The sequence below is a fragment of the Oncorhynchus clarkii genome, chromosome 4, assembly GCF_045791955.1.
Source record: "Oncorhynchus clarkii lewisi isolate Uvic-CL-2024 chromosome 4, UVic_Ocla_1.0, whole genome shotgun sequence".
Classification (NCBI taxonomy): Eukaryota; Metazoa; Chordata; class Actinopteri; order Salmoniformes; family Salmonidae; genus Oncorhynchus; species Oncorhynchus clarkii.
Genome location: NC_092150.1, coordinates 90,263,955 through 90,280,131, shown reverse-complemented (window position 1 = coordinate 90,280,131; position 16,177 = coordinate 90,263,955). Strand labels below are relative to the sequence as shown.

Here is a 16,177-nt window from a genome sequence, read left to right as displayed (position 1 = left end):
AATATAACCCCATGAGACAAAATGTACTGTAGTACAGTATAACCCCAAGAGACAAAATGTACTGTAGTACAGTATCAATACAACCCCATGAGACAAAATGTACTGTAGTACAGTATAATCCCAAGAGACAAAATGTACTGTAGTACAGTATCAATACAACCCCACGAGACAAAATGTACTGTATGCATCAATGTGCATCGAAGATAACCTTCAAATCGCAACATGACCTCCACATTCTGTGAGTAGAAGCACTACCAAGACAACCCCCACATGACACTGTACACATCAACGTACAGGCCAATATAACCTACAAACGGTAACATTTATAACAAAGAAAAAGCGTTACCAGTATCAATTCTATACACCTCCTCAGTGCACCATATTATGAAATAGCTTCACCCACATAGCTTCAATCAATCAAATAGCGCAGTGATGTTTTTATTTAATTAAATTAAATCGGTGTCCCCACCCCACGGGACAGTTAAGCTAATGTAGGCTAATGTGATTAGCATGAGGTTGTAAGTAACATGAACATTTCCCAGGATGTAGACATATCTGATATTGACAGAAAGCTTCAATTCGTGTTAATCTAACTGGACTGTCCAATTTACAGTAACTGTTACAGTGAAAGAATACCATGCGATTGTTTGAGGAGAGTGCACAGTTATGAACTTGAAAATGTATTAATAAACCAATTAGGCACATTTGGGCAGTCTTGATACAACATTTTGAACCGATACGAAATGGTTCATTGGATCAGTCTAAAACTTTGCACATACACTCCTGCCATCTAGTGGCCCAAATCTAAATTGCACCTGGGCTGGAATAATACATTATGGCCTTTCTCTTCCATTTCAAAGATGAGGGTACAAAAAAAAATGTTGTTTTTTTCTTTGTATTATCTTTTACCAGATCTAATATGTTATATTCTCCCACATTCATTTCACATCACTACAAACTTCAAAGTGTTTCCTTTCAAATGGTACCAAGAACATGCAAACGGTCAAGAATATGCATATCCTTGCTTCAGGTCCTGAGCTACAGGCAGTTAGATTTGGGTATGTCATTTTAGACTAAAATGTTGTTTTTTTAAAAGGTTGGATCCTTAAGAGGTTTTAAGTGAATTACCAAGAGCTGCAGAGCAGTATTTCATCTCTACACTGTTTTCAATCTCCACTGAGTGTACAAAATTGACGTTGTTCTGAGGGCAAGGGGGGGGGGGGGGGGGTGTTCCTAACATTTGATACACTCAGTGTATATCAACATTTTAAATCAATATTTGTTTGTTAATAATATTGGTTTGTGACGTACGGTCAAATTTAGAATAGTAAAGGAGACACATTTCAGATACATCTTTTGGGAGACTTTTAATAAAGAATATTCAGTAAATAGAGAGAAAGAGAGTGAAGCGAGAGGGAAAGACAGAGAGCGACCCAACCAAATCATGAGAAAACACAAAGATAATTACTTGACACATTGGAAAGAATTAACAAAAAAACAGAGCAAACTAGAATGCTATTTGGCCCTAAACAGAGAGTACACAGTGGCAGAATACCTGACCACTGCGACTGACCCAAACTTAAGGAAAGCTTTGACTATGTACAGACTCAGTGAGCATCGTTACAACACTGTATATAAACATAGATAATATGACATATTTCACTTGCTTTGTCAATGTAAACATATGTTTCCCATGCCAATAAAAAACCCTTTAAATTGAATTGAGAGAGAGAGAGACTTTATAATGTAGTTGACAGACTAGTTGATGAGATGTGGTTGATCTAGTCTCCCAGTGAGGACACGTATCGGATGATGTGGAGTATTTAACATTCAAAGGGAAACTCTGCCACCTAGTGGCCAGTATATGTCAACACAGCTGCATAACAAGTACCCGCTCTTGTGTTTGGAGTAGAACATTCAACTAATCACTGATCCAGGGTCAGCTATCATAACTTGTTGTTAAGTTTAGGATTTGTGAACCATAAACCAGTATTTAGGGGTGACCTCTACACCTTAATAATGTATATAGTATATGGCTGCTTCGAAAATAACCCCCTGGCACTACAGAGTTTTAAAGCCTGTAGTAGAGAAGACTATCCACCACTATTATAATCGAGGCCATGTCTAATGGGGACAGGGGCGAACTGGCCATCTGGCATTTCTGGCATGTGCCAGATGGGCTGGTACATTTGAAGCCTAGTGGGCCTGTTTGTTGTGCAAAATTATCATTATCTGGTTAATTGGGGGCCGGTGTATTAGAAATGCCATGGCCGATATTTGGTCCCAGTCCGCCGCAGAATGGGGTTCATGTCATTATCATTCGTTATCTCTAAACAATATCCTGGAACAGACCCAGATTCTCATCCGTTATCTCTAAACAATATCCTGGAACAGACCCAGTTCATCCTCAGAGGAGAAGAAATACTGTTTGAGTCACATTAGGTGTGATAATGAGACTGGATAGACCAATCAGAGGCCTGGAACCCAAGGTCGCGACCTACCCAGGAGTCGTGTTTGATTGGTCGTTTCCGGGTGGGTTTGCTGCGGGGCGAGCTGAACGACATGGAGAAGAATGGCCGTCTCAGTTTCTCTTCCTTCTCCAGGGGCTGGTGCTTGTCTGAGTCTGAGAGAGACAGAGACAGAGGGGGAAGGAGCAAGGGAGAGAGGTTGGATGAGAGAAAGAGAGAGAGAGGTAGAGAGGGGAGGGGAGAGGTAGAGAAAAAGAGAGAGGTAGAGAGGGGAGGGGAGAGGTAGAGAAAAAGAGAGCGAGAGAGAGGTAGAGAGGGGAGGGGAGAGGTAGAGAAAAAGAGAGAGAGAGGTAGAGAGGGGAGGGGAGAGGTAGAGATAAAGAGAGAGAGAGGTAGAGAGGGTAGGGGAGAGGTAGAGAAAAAGAGATAGAGAGAGAGGTAGAGAGGGGAGGGGAGGGGAGAGGTAGAGGAAAAGAGAGAGAGAGAGAGAGAGAGAGAGAGAGAGAGAGAGAGAGAAAGAGGCTCATCTTTTGTTGTTCCCATTGACCCTGCGTCACAGGACAGAGTAGATCAATGAAAGCCCATGGGACATGGCCATCACAGCAGTGGAATTTTAATGACCTGAAACTTTCAACCGTAGTGATCAGACCAGGTCCCCGAGGCTTTACTGCGCCACTTTAGCAGAATCTCCAGCTGTCTCCCCTGAAGCCATGAGCACTGAGAGGAGAGTGGAGCAGAGAGTAGCTAAGTGTCCTACGGAGGGGTCTACATCTGCAGACTCCCTGCCGTGCTAGAGTTGAGCAGCGAAAGGCTTTAGTGACAACAGCTGTCAAGGTCATATACAGCAAGAGTACCAGGAAGTTGACCTACCTGAGACACAGTGTGTGTTTGTCATCTCTGTCTGTCCATCGCTGACAGAACATGAGCAGCACGTCCTGGCCTTCTTACTTTTATCTGAGGACAGAGAGGAGAAGCAAAGAGAAGAGAAGACTCTGACCTTAAAGGGGAAGAATCTCTGCACACTTAGATCAACAGCATTAACAGCATTAATGATCTACCTTCCTGAGCTACTGTTAATAGTTAATACTCACCTTCCTGATTTACTGTTAGAGTTAGTACTCACCTTCCTGATTTACTGTTAGAGTTAGTACTCACCTTCCTGATTTACCGTTAGAGTTAGTACTCACCTTCCTGATTTACCGTTAGAGTTAGTACTCACCTTCCTGATTTACTGTTAGAGTTAGTACTCACCTTCCTGATTTACTGTTAGAGTTAGTACTCACCTTCCTGATTTACTGTTAGAGTTAGTATTCACCTTCCTGATTTACTGTTAGAGTTAGTACTCACCTTCCTGATTTACTGTTAGAGTTAGTACTCACCTTCCTGATTTACTGTTAGAGTTAGTATTCACCTTCCTGATTTACTGTTAGAGTTAGTACTCACCTTCCTGATTTACTGTTAGAGTTAGTACTCACCTTCCTGATTTACTGTTAGAGTTAGTACTCACCTTCCTGATATACTGTTAGAGTTAGTACTCACCTTCCTGAGCAATCTCCCACAGGTCCAGAGCTACTTTGAAGGCCTGGGCTACTGTTAGCGTCACAGCCTGGGCCTGTCAATGACAGAACACAGAACCTCAGAGAATAACACACTCTGATTGGCTACATCTTCAAAGAACCTCAGGGAATGATACATGGCTCTGAACTATATCTCCAGAGTGAGGTCTACCATAGTTCAACTGGCCCTTACTGTTAAGAGTTGAAGCAAATACACAGTAAACATTATCACACGTGCACTACCCATTGTTACCACAAGATGGCGCCACCCACGCCTTTTTCACTGCAGTCTGCATCTAAAGAGAGTACGTTTGGTCTTCTATTGAAAATCCTGGTGTCTTATGAAGTCAGGCGAATAAAACTCCTTCATTTATTTAAGGTCTTATTTGTGATATTCAGTGCCTGGAATCATTACTATCAAACAGGACTTTTAAATGATAACAGTAAGATTGCGCGTGTCTTTTCAAAAATTAAAACTTTTTGCTCACTTACGATCTTCTTCTTGTGGCAGAGGAAAGCGTGGCACTCAAGTGTCTCATTGAACTGACTCTGGGAAACGTAGGCAAACACCTTGTCCTGAGTTTTATCTGCTGTGCAGTAAGAGATTCTGCAGGAGGAGAGAGAAATACAACTCCCATCAACCAATGCGGTCTAGGATACGGAAGAACATGACATGGGAAAACATACCACAAACTTCACTGCAATGTCAAATAAAACCTGACTTCATAAACACTCTCTGGAGTGATGAATCACGGCCTTTCGAGTGGAGCAGCAGTCTAAGTAATTGCATCGCAGTGCTGAGGTGTCACCACAGCCTTATGTTCGATGTGTCACATCCGGCCGGGAGACCCATGAGGCGGTAGCACAATTGGACCAGCGTCTTCCGGGTTAGGGGAGGGATTTCCTTGTCTCATTGTGCTATAGGGACTCCTTATGGTGGGCCGTGCGCCTGCAAGTTGACTTCGGGTCGTCAGTTGGACAGTGTTTCCTCTGACACATTGGGGTGCGGCTGGCTTCCGGGTTAAGCCAGCAGTGTGTCAAGAAGCTGTGCGGCCTGTCAGGGTCGTGTTTCGGAGGACGCATGGCCTCTTCCGAATCCGTACGGGAGTTGCAGTGATGAGACAAGACTGTAACTACCAAAAGGGGTAAAAAAAAAAAATAATTTTATGGAGCGAGGAATCACGCTTCACCATCTGGCAGTCCAACGGACAAATCTGGGTTTGGCGGATGGAAAATGCCCCCTGCCCCAATGCATAGTGCCAACTGTAAAGTTTGGTGGAGGAGGAATAATGGTCTGGGGCTGTTTCATTGGTTTGGGCCCCTTAGTTCCAGTTACAGTGAAGGGAAATCTTAATGCTACAGCATACAATGACATTCTAGATGATTCTAACTTTGTGGCAACAGTCCACATACTTTTGGTCATGTAGTGTATGTTGCCCATGCCAATAAAGCCCCTTTGAATTGAATTGAATAGAGAGAGAGATAGCGAGAGAGAGAGAGAGAGAGAGAGAGAGAGAGAGAGAGAGAAAGACAGAGAGAGAAAGACAGAGAGAGAGAAAGAAAGACACAGAGAGAGAGAGAGAGAGAGAGAGAGAGAAAGAAAGACAGAGAGAGAAAGAAAGAAAGTCAGAGAGAGAGAGAGAGAAAGACAGAGTGAGAGAGAGAAAGACAGAGAGAGTGAGAGAGAAAGACAGAGAGAAAAAGACAGCGAGAGAGAGAGAGACAGAGAGTGAGAGAGAAAGACAGAGAGAAAAAGACAGCGAGAGAGTGAGAGAGAAAGAAAGACAGAGAGAAAGAAAGACAGAGAGAGAGAGAAAAAGACAGAGAGAGAGAAAGAAAGACAGAGAGAGAAAGACAGAGAGAGAGAGAGAGACAGAGAGTGAGAGAGAAAGACAGAGAGAGTGAGAGAGAAAGACAGAGAGTGAGAGAGAAAGACAGAGAAAGTGAGAGAGAAAGACAGAGAGAGTGAGAGAGAAAGACAGAGAGTGAGAGAGAGAAAGAGAGAATATGATGATAGTTTTATACTCATAACTCCACTCTGCTCTTCCCAACCTGTTGCATATGCATGAGCAGCAGGCCAATCACAGCCGGTAGTGAGGGGGAAAACATGAATATTAATTAGGTATATATAGATCACAGATGGGCCAAAGAGACTGTGTCCCAAACCCCTACGGGTCCTAGTCAAAAGTAGTGCACTACATGGAAAGGAATCGGGTGCCATTTGGGACACAGGAAGAACATGGAAGACAGAGCAGAGCAGAAACAAACTGAACACATTAGCTTTACAGTCTTAAAAAAAAAAAATCCTTACGGAATCTTAAGCTGTCTTGTCAAAGATGTAAAACCTCTGAACAGGCTTAGAAAGAGATTCATTTACCAGGGGCCACGGTTATTAACCTCTCAGAGGAAGAGCGCTGATCTAGGATCAGATTCTATCTATCCATGTAATATTTTTTAACTGTGATCTAAAAGACCAAACTGGTCCTACATCAGCACTCCTACTCAATCTACATACATATATTAAAACACAATGTCACACGCAAATGAGAACCGAGCGAGAACGTTCTGGAAATGTTTCTTGTTATCTACGTAACAATCAACCCCAGTTTCAACAACAGGAAACAAGGAAACAGAGAGTATTCATGTTCAAAACGTAACGTTATGCCTATAACTACTGTTCCCTGAAGGAGGGAAACCCGGTACAACATACTATGTTCAAAACTAAACATTATGACTATAACTACTGTTCCCTGAAGGAGGGAAACCAGGTACAACATACTATGTTCAAAACTAAGCATTATGACTATAACTACTGTTCCCTGAAGGAGGGAAACCAGATGCAACATACTATGAACAGTAGTGGAGAGGGTAGCAAGTTTTAAGTTCCTCGGCATACACATCACAGACAAACTGAATTGGTCCACTCACACAGACAGCATCGTGAAGAAGGCGCAGCAGCGCCTCTTCAACCTCAGGAGGCTGAAGAAATTCGGCTTGTCACCAAAAGCACTCACAAACTTCTACAGATGCACAATCGAGAGCATCCTGGCGGGCTGTATCACCGCCTGGTATGGCAACTGCACCGCCCTCAACCGTAAGGCTCTCCAGAGGGTAGTGAGGTCTGCACAACGCATCACCGGGGGCAAACTACCTGCCCTCCAGGACACCTACACCACCCGATGTCACAGGAAGGCCATAAAGATCATCAAGGACATCAACCACCCGAGCCACTGCCTGTTCACCCCGCTATCATCCAGAAGGCGAGGTCAGTACAGGTGCATCAAAGCTGGGACCGAGAGACTGAAAAACAGCTTCTATCTCAAGGCCATCAGACTGTTAAACAGCCACCACTAACACTGAGTGGCTGCTGCCAACACACTGACACTGACTCAACTCCAGCCACTTTAATAATGGGAATTGATGGGAAATGATGTAAATATATCACTAGCCACTTTAAACAATGCTACCTTATATAAATGTTACTTACCCTACATTATTCATCTCATACGCATACGTATATACTGTACTCTATATCATCGACGGTATCCTTATGTAATACATGTATCACTAGCCACTTTATACTATACTATGCCACTTTGTTTACATACTCATCTCATTTGTACATACTGTACCCGATACCATCTACTGTATCTTGCCTATGCTGCTCTGTACCATCACTCATTCATATATCCTTATGTACATATTCTTTATCCCCTTACACTGTGTATAAGACAGTAGTTTTGGAATTGTTAGTTAGATTACTTGTTATTACTGCATTGTCGGAACTAGAAGCACAAGCATTTCGCTACACTCGCATTAACATCTGCTAACCATGTGTATGTGACAAATAAAATTTGATTTGATTTGATTTGATGTTCAAAACGTAACATTATGACTATAACTACTGTTCCCTGAAGGAGGGAAACCCGGTACAACATACTATGTTCAAAACGTAACGTTATGACTATAACTACTGTTCCCTGAAGGAGGGAAACCAGGTACAACATACTATGTTCAAAACTAAACATTATGACTATAACTACTGTTCCCTGAAGGAGGGAAACCAGGTACAACATACTATGTTCAAAACTAAACATTATGACTATAACTACTGTTCCCTGAAGGAGAGGAACCAGGTACAACATACTATGTTCAAAACTAAACATTATGACTATAACTACTGTTCCCTGAAGGAGGGAAACCCGGTACATCATACTATGTTCAAAACTAAACGTTATGACTATAACTACTGTTCCCTGAAGGAGGGAAACCCGGTACAACATACTATGTTCAAAACGTAACGTTATGACTATAACTACTGTTCCCTGAAGGAGAGAAACCAGGTACAACATACTATGTTCAAAACTAAACATTATGACTATAACTACTGTTCCCTGAAGGAGGGAAACCAGGTACAACATATTATGTTCAAAACTAAACATTATGACTATAACTACTGTTCCCTGAAGGAGGGAAACCCGGTACAACATACTATGTTCAAAACTAAACATTATGACTATAACTACTGTTCCCTGAAGGAGGGAAACCCGGTACATCATACTATGTTCAAAACGTAACATTATGACTATAACTACTGTTCCCTGAAGGAGGGAAACCCGGTACAACATACTATGTTCAAAACTAAACATTATGACTATAACTACTGTTCCCTGAAGGAGAGGAACCCGGTACAACATACTATGTTCAAAACGTAACATTATGACTATAACTACTGTTCCCTGAAGGAGGGAAACCCGGTAGAACATACTTTGGGGAGTTGAACTCTCGCAACTTTGGTTGAAGGATCTACAATCACGCCTGACAATGCCAATGAAATCCGCTCCTCACTGGAAGGCCCGCATCAACAATAGCCCAACAGGAACAACTTTCATCACAGAAGCCATCATCTAAGTAAGCGTAAGCACTGTTGTAAAGACACTGTATGTCCCATCCTGGACACCCTCCATGGAGATAGAAAAAAGCAATACGAGAGTGAGTAACGGAATGCTCTGCTACCGAAGTCAGACAGCTCTTTTTCTGGTTTCCTATGAAGTCTAGAGACTGAATCCGGGACAGTGGGATGGATGTGTGAAATACCGCTTGCCCACTAGACTCCGCCTCCACCAACCAATCGGCTGTAATAGCTTGCGGCTCCTGAGCGTTTGTAAACTCTGAGGTGCTTGCTAAGGGCACGTAAGTCTAGAATGGGATGCAAAGTCCCGGCCCTTTTCAGAACCAAGAAATACCGGCTGTACCAGCCATCCTGGATCTTCGACATAGGAACCACTCAGATTGTCTGTTTCTGGAAACAGGAGGATATTTCCTCCCTCAAAATGGGCACTGAGGCCTCTGGAATGAAACAAAATCAAATCTAATTTTACTCTTGTCACATGTGTCGAATACAGTATTAGGTATTCGTGAAATGCTTACTTACAAGCTTATACAGCTCGTTGAGAGTGGTTTTAGTGCCAGAGTTGGTTTGTCGTGGTAAATAGACGGCTACGAAACAAATATAGAGGAAAACTCTCTTGGTAGATAGTGAGGTCTACAGCTTATCATAGCATATCACTCTACCTCAGGCAAGCAATACCTCAAGACTACCTTAATTTAGAGACATTGTGCACCAGCTGTTATTGACAAATAGACACACACCCCCACTCCTCATCTTACAAGACATAGCTGTTCTGTCCTGCTGATGCACCTGTCGTTGTTCAGCCACGACTCGGTGAAACATAAGATATTACAGTTTTTAATGTCCCGTTGGTAGGATAGTCTCGAACGGCACTCATCCAGTTTATTCTCCGGTGATTGCACGTTGGCCAATAGAACGGATGGTAGAGGAGGGTTACCCACCCGCCGACAAATTCTCACAAGGCACTGTCGTAGCTGAGACAGAATTAGTTAAGTAACATTGATAAATAAGATGTTTTATTATGCTTTACTAGGCATAATATGCTTATGTGAGATAGTCACTTGGGGCCCAGAGAGGGGAGAGGTCAGGATTGTCTTCATATTTGAATGTGTCTGTAACTATTCCTAAACCATGTGAAGGGCTCCACCATGTCTGTACTCCAGTCACTCCCTCCTTTTCCCATTGGGGGGAGGAGTATGGCAGTGTCTGGAACCATTGTATGTCCCCTCTGATGTTGCATGAATCTTGACCTAGAGGCTCACTCCCCTCCGTGAGCTTGCCCAGGAGGGAGTGTATTTGAGATGGAAGTATCTAGAATTGACAATTGATATATGCCATTGGATGAGGTAATGTTTTGGTACTATGAAGTACCAAGAACGAGAAGTAGAACCTCGTCTGAGACCAAACTGAATGACAATTTATAGCTAATGCTATCTGGTTATGGGATACTCCTCTCTCAAGTAAAAGGCCCTTTGTGAAGTTCCTAAGATCTGTGGTTCGTCATTGTGAGTTGAGAGGGGTGTATCTTGGCTATAAAAGATACTAAGTATTCTTTTGTAAGCACTCTCAGAATTCATTTATAGACACTGAATTGATCTGAGAGTCACAGGGCTATGGTGAATCTCATATTATTAAATGATAAATGAAGTTTAAGTGTAACTCTGCCTGGTGTGTGGTTTGTAACTCTCATCATTTAGTAATACAGGAAATTACCACGACAGCACCCTGATCTCTGCCCCCTGTATTTCCTTATTTTCTTCATGTGAATGACGGGGATTTGGGCCTTGTCTGGGAGCAACATTATCTCCTTCCTGTCTGACTCATGATGAAAAAAATCTTTGTCCAGTTCGAAGCTCTTTTCGGTCATAAGAGACGGTAGCATCAACATTATGTACAAAATAAGCTGCAAACAATGCAAAACCACTGTACAAAATAAAATTCATAAATATTTACCATTATTACAGAGAATCAGACACATTATGCTATCCTCTGCCTATTGGCTACATAGCTTATTCAAGTTTGTCTCAATTTATTTTTTATTTAACCTTTATTTAACTAGGCAAGTCAGTTAAGAACAAATTCTTATTTACAATGACGGCCTACCCTGGCCAAACCCGGACGACGCTGGGCCAATTGTGCGACGCCCTATAGGACTCCCAATCACGGCCGAATGTGATATAGCCTGGATTCTAACCAGGGACTGTAGTGACGCCTCTTGCACTGAGATGCAGTGCCTTAGACCACTGTGCCACTCATAATACAACACTGCCCCTTTAAGACAAAAAACCTGACTTGCTTTTCAAAAGATGTCTAGAAATATACGCATTTTGTTCTCTTGTAGGAAACAATCACTCCCCTATTGCTGAATACAAATTATATATAACTGGGCTAATAACTCACTAACTAGCAAAGGATTTGAACAAATGTGAGAACGTGGCTACATGTAGCTTTGGCTTTGATCTCAAAACAAGTGCAAACAAGCACATCTGCTCATGCTGTAAAAACAGTCCAATTGAAAGTGAATGGCATAGATCCATATATGGCAATGGTCTATTTGCATATAGGCTTACTGCAGCTCTGATTGGTTACGGCACACCGGTCTGTGTAGAGTATGGAGTTGAGTCATGCCTGCCAATGCAATAGAATCCTACTCCGTTGTGTTCTGTCTACAACACAATCTCATAGTTAACTCATAGTTTGTTTCGGGTATGTTGCATTGAAAGCGGCAAATGTTGCCTTGATTCGATCACAATTCCCACAGTGAAGGGAAACGTTGATAGTGTTAACTAACGGGGGAAAACTCTAGAAAGTTCAATCTCATGCTTCTCTGCCCGAGTTGATATTTAGCTTAGAGGGAACATTGGTCATAGGTACTGGTGACAAAGCGCCTTGTAACCTAGCTGGGAATGGGACAGACAGCTCTGAAAAACTGACCCCTGCAGCGGTAACAGACTCCGATACTAACAACCAATAGCCTACAGGGCCCATAACCTGTATCACTAGACACCCCAAATGAACTAGTGAGCTACAGGCAGGATTCAGCATCGAAGCCCAGTAATGAGCCATCTATGGAGGAGGGCTGCCCCCTTGTGGACAGGGAACGAATCATCCAACTTGATACCCCCAGATTGATATACCCCTTGAACCCTGTGAACATGGTATAAACTGCCTTAATTTTGCTGAACCCCAGGAAGAGTAGCTGCTGCTTTGACAGGAGCTAATGGGGATCCATAACAAATACAAACACAAACACAAACACCACGGAACGTGGGGTACCAGAGGGGCATTAAACATGGACAAGCTTCCAACACACGTTGTGCTTCTGTGACACTGTATAGCCTACATGAAGCACATCCCCATCATGGGCAGAGAGGGCAATGTCAGTACAAGCTGCGAAAGGCAGCAATAAGGAACACATTGTCTAGTCTGCCGGAAATTCACAAGAAGAAGTGGAGTGGCTCAGCTGCTCGGGTGGGGGGGGGGAAGGCTACTTTACTCATTGGAGGAGCACGCAAGCCCCGCTCTCTCTACTCCCTCCAACTCCAGGAATTGAAAATAGGAACGGGTTTGCCATATCGCCGGGGGGGAACGCTAATAAGCTACATTCACCGGAAGTTATGCATGCTAGCCGACATTAGCCAGGAGGCTCTTTAGTCTAAGCTAGGCTAGCTATCCTCTTTGACCACAGCACGGTCTGTTTAGAATAACCAAGTTACTTAACGCTACGTATACTAAACAAGAGAGAGCTACCCAAGCAACTCCACCGTGGGGAGGCAGGAATAGCTAGTTGTAGCTAGCTCGCCTAGCATGCTATGCAGTGCATTTTAGCTAACCTGGTCCAGAATGTTTACATTGGACCAGACCACCGAGGTGGGATCAGAAACCTTCTGGGAAGCGAGGCAAGCGGTGCTTAACCAAGACAGACACAGGTGGTGGGGGGGATAGCCACAGAACCTGGTAGCCCTATTTCTTAGAGTAGCCTCCCGTAACTGACGATAGAGTGAGACACAGGAGCCGGGAGACATTTGACTCGACCAACGACCCAAATCATCTCCGCGTCTTAACTCAAGACTCAGCCGAGGTACGGGCAGCTGGGGAAAGAAAGTCACTAACGGAAACACAAAGCTCCCTAAAGAATGCTACACGATTTTCAAGAGAACCTGCGCCACGGACTAGTAGGGGAACAGTCGTCCCCTAGTCTCACATAAAACTGATTGGAGAAAGGGCAGCCTGAGCATGCACCGAGCCAAGACGTACAAGACAACCAACGTGAGTATCTTTGAATCCATTGAGGCATGGTCGCGAACCCGGCTTGTTAGCCTTCGTCGATTTTGTTTGTGTTAGCTACTTATTGCTATAGCCAGGCAAACCAATTAGAGGAATAACTAATCGTTTGTGAATAGAAAACTTAAGAAAACCAAACAAACTTCAGCACACAACGACCAGGAGGTTGCCTGACTGAAAGGGAAAACTATAGACCACATTACCCATCCTGTAATAACACTATAGACCACATTACCCATCATGGAAATACACTATAGACCACATTCCCCATCCTGTAATAACACTATAGACCACATTCCCCATCCTGTAATAACACTATAGGCCACATTACCCATCCTGTAATAACACTATAGACCACATTACCCATCCTGTAATAACACTATAGACCACATTACCCATCCTGTAATAACACTATAGACCACATTACCCATCCTGTAATAACACTATAGAACACATTACCCATCCTGTAATAACACTATAGACCACATTACCCATCATGGAAATACACTATAGACCACATTCCCCATCCTGTAATAACACTATAGACCACATTCCCCATCCTGTAATAACACTATAGGCCACATTACCCATCCTGTAATAACACTATAGACCACATTACCCATCCTGTAATAACACTATAGACCACATTACCCATCCTGTAATAACACTATAGACCACATTACCCATCCTGTAATAACACTATAGAACACATTACCCATCCTGTAATAACACTATAGACCACATTACCCATCCTGTAATAACACTATAGACCACATTACCCATCCTGGAAAAACACTACACACCAATCCAACTCTTACTGTACCAGGTCCGGAGCCAGGTCTAAATCAGTCCCTGATTAGAGGGGAATCACCCACCTGGTGCCCCAGGTCTAAATCAGGCCCTGATTAGAGGGGAATCACCCACCTGGTGTCCCAGGTCTAAATCAGGCCCTGATTAGAGGGGAATCACCCACCTGGTGTCCCAGGTCTAAATCAGGCCCTGATTAGAGGGGAATCACCCACCTGGTGTCCCAGATCTAAATCAGTCCCTGATAAGAGGGGAATCACCCACCTGGTGTCCCAGGTCTAAACCAGTCCCTGATTAGAGGGGAATCACCCACCTGGTGTCCCAGGTCTAAATCAGGCCCTGATTAGAGGGGAATCACCCACCTGGTGTCCCAGATCTAAATCAGTCCCTGATAAGAGGGGAATCACCCACCTGGTGTCCCAGGTCTAAATCAGTCCCTGATTAGAGAGGGGGGGGGGGATTAAAATAAGTTACAGAACTGGCTTTGAGGTCCAGAGTTAAGTTTGAGGGATATAGGCCATATTACCGTTCCCTGTAATAACACTATAGACCACTGATCTATACCAGATCTATCTTTCAACGACCAATAACTATTGTAGCAAGTTAAGGCCATGGTGAGTGGTTGGTTTTAAACGTGCGAATGTTTGTGTGTGTGCGTGCGTGTATTACGCTGTCTTTGTGTGTGTGTGTGTGCGTGTATTACGCTGTCTGTGTGTGTGTGTGTGTGTGTGTGTGTGTGTGTGTTTGTGTGTGTCTTAACTGCCTATCTAAAAGCAATCCAAACAAAGCTCACTAAAACATTCTGTTGGATGACAGCTCACAGCTTGCCAGTGATCCCTAATATATACAGTGTGTGTCCTTAATGGCATCCCTCTTCCCTACATAGTGCACTACTTTTGACCAGAGCCCTATGGGCACTATATAGCTAATAGGATGCCATTTAGGATGCAGACACAGTGAATGCATTAGCTCTGTCATCTTTAAGTGGGCTAAAGGAAGCTACAGGAGATGGTATTGATTTAAACAGTCATCCCAAATGGCACCATATTTCCCTTTTATAGTGCACTACCAGCCTAGGAGTCTTGATCCAAATAAGTGCACTATATGGGGAATACGGTGCCATTTGGGATGCAATCCTTAAGCTTCTGCCTTTAAAGCTGAATGTTGGAGGTTACACATGCACACGTGCACACACACAAATACACACACACAGGCTACGGATATAAAATAGCTATGTATATTAAGTGAACATCAGAGGCAGAGCACTGTACAGTGTTTAACCCCATCTCTCCGTAGTCTTCTGGCTTATTATAAACCCTTTAGTCACAGCTGTGTGCAGGTTGGACAAACCAGACGAGAACCATTTAAATTAGCATTCCTTTTCAATCCAAACTGGTAAGCTGGAACAAAGGCAAAACAATATTCTTGTTGCAGTATGATAGTGTGTTTGAAATCATATTCAGTTGCCATAACAGTCAGTTGATGGTACTCTGATGCTTCAGAGGCTGTTGATTGCCTACTGAGGCTGGCTATAGCTAGTTAGCTCCGTTCTGTTCTAGCTAGTTAGCTCTGTTCTAGCAAGTTAGCACTGTTCTGTTCTAGCTAGTTAGCTCTGTTCTGTTCTAGCTAGTTAGCTCTCTTCTAGCTAGTTAGCTCTGTTCTGTTCTAGCTAGTCAGCTTTGTTCCGTTCCAGCTAGTTAGCTCTGTTCCGTTCTAGCTAGTTAGCTCTGTTCTGTTCTGTTCAAGCTAGTTAGCTTTGTTCTGTTCTAGCTAGTTATCTCTGTTCCGTTCTAGCTAGTTAGCTCTGTTCTAGCTAGTTAGCTCTGTTCTGTTCTTGCTAGTTAGCTCTGTTCAGAACTGTTCCAGCTAGTCAGCTCTGTTCTGTCCAGCTAGTTAGCTCTGTTCTGTTCTAGCTAGTTAGCTCTGTTCTGTTCTAGCTAATTAGCTCTGTTCTGTTCTAGCTAGTTAGCTCTGTTCAGTTCAGAGAGAAAGATTGAGAGCGGCAGAGAGAGAGAGAGAGAGAGAGAGAGAGAGAGAGATGGGGATATTGAATTATCTTGGACTGATGGGAGATGGTGTGGTATGGATCTGTGTTTGGACACAAGACTCCCTGTGTGTGCGTGCGTGTCTCCACTTCAAAAAGGACCTGA

The 16,177-nt window shown here is 43.3% G+C and overlaps 1 protein-coding gene across 1 annotated transcript in view; it reads right to left on the bottom strand.

Annotated features, from left to right (window-relative positions):
• Positions 1–16,177, bottom strand: part of LOC139408079 (low density lipoprotein receptor adapter protein 1-like) — a 120,439-nt gene that overhangs the window by 25,097 nt on the left and 79,165 nt on the right. Inside the window, exons 4-7 of the mRNA XM_071151894.1 lie at positions 4,517–4,631; positions 4,008–4,080; positions 3,339–3,422; positions 2,502–2,623 (exon numbers count right to left, since the gene is read on the bottom strand). Coding sequence (XP_071007995.1) covers positions 2,502–2,623; positions 3,339–3,422; positions 4,008–4,080; positions 4,517–4,631 — 394 coding nt within the window. The remainder of the gene's footprint in view (positions 1–2,501; positions 2,624–3,338; positions 3,423–4,007; positions 4,081–4,516; positions 4,632–16,177) is intronic.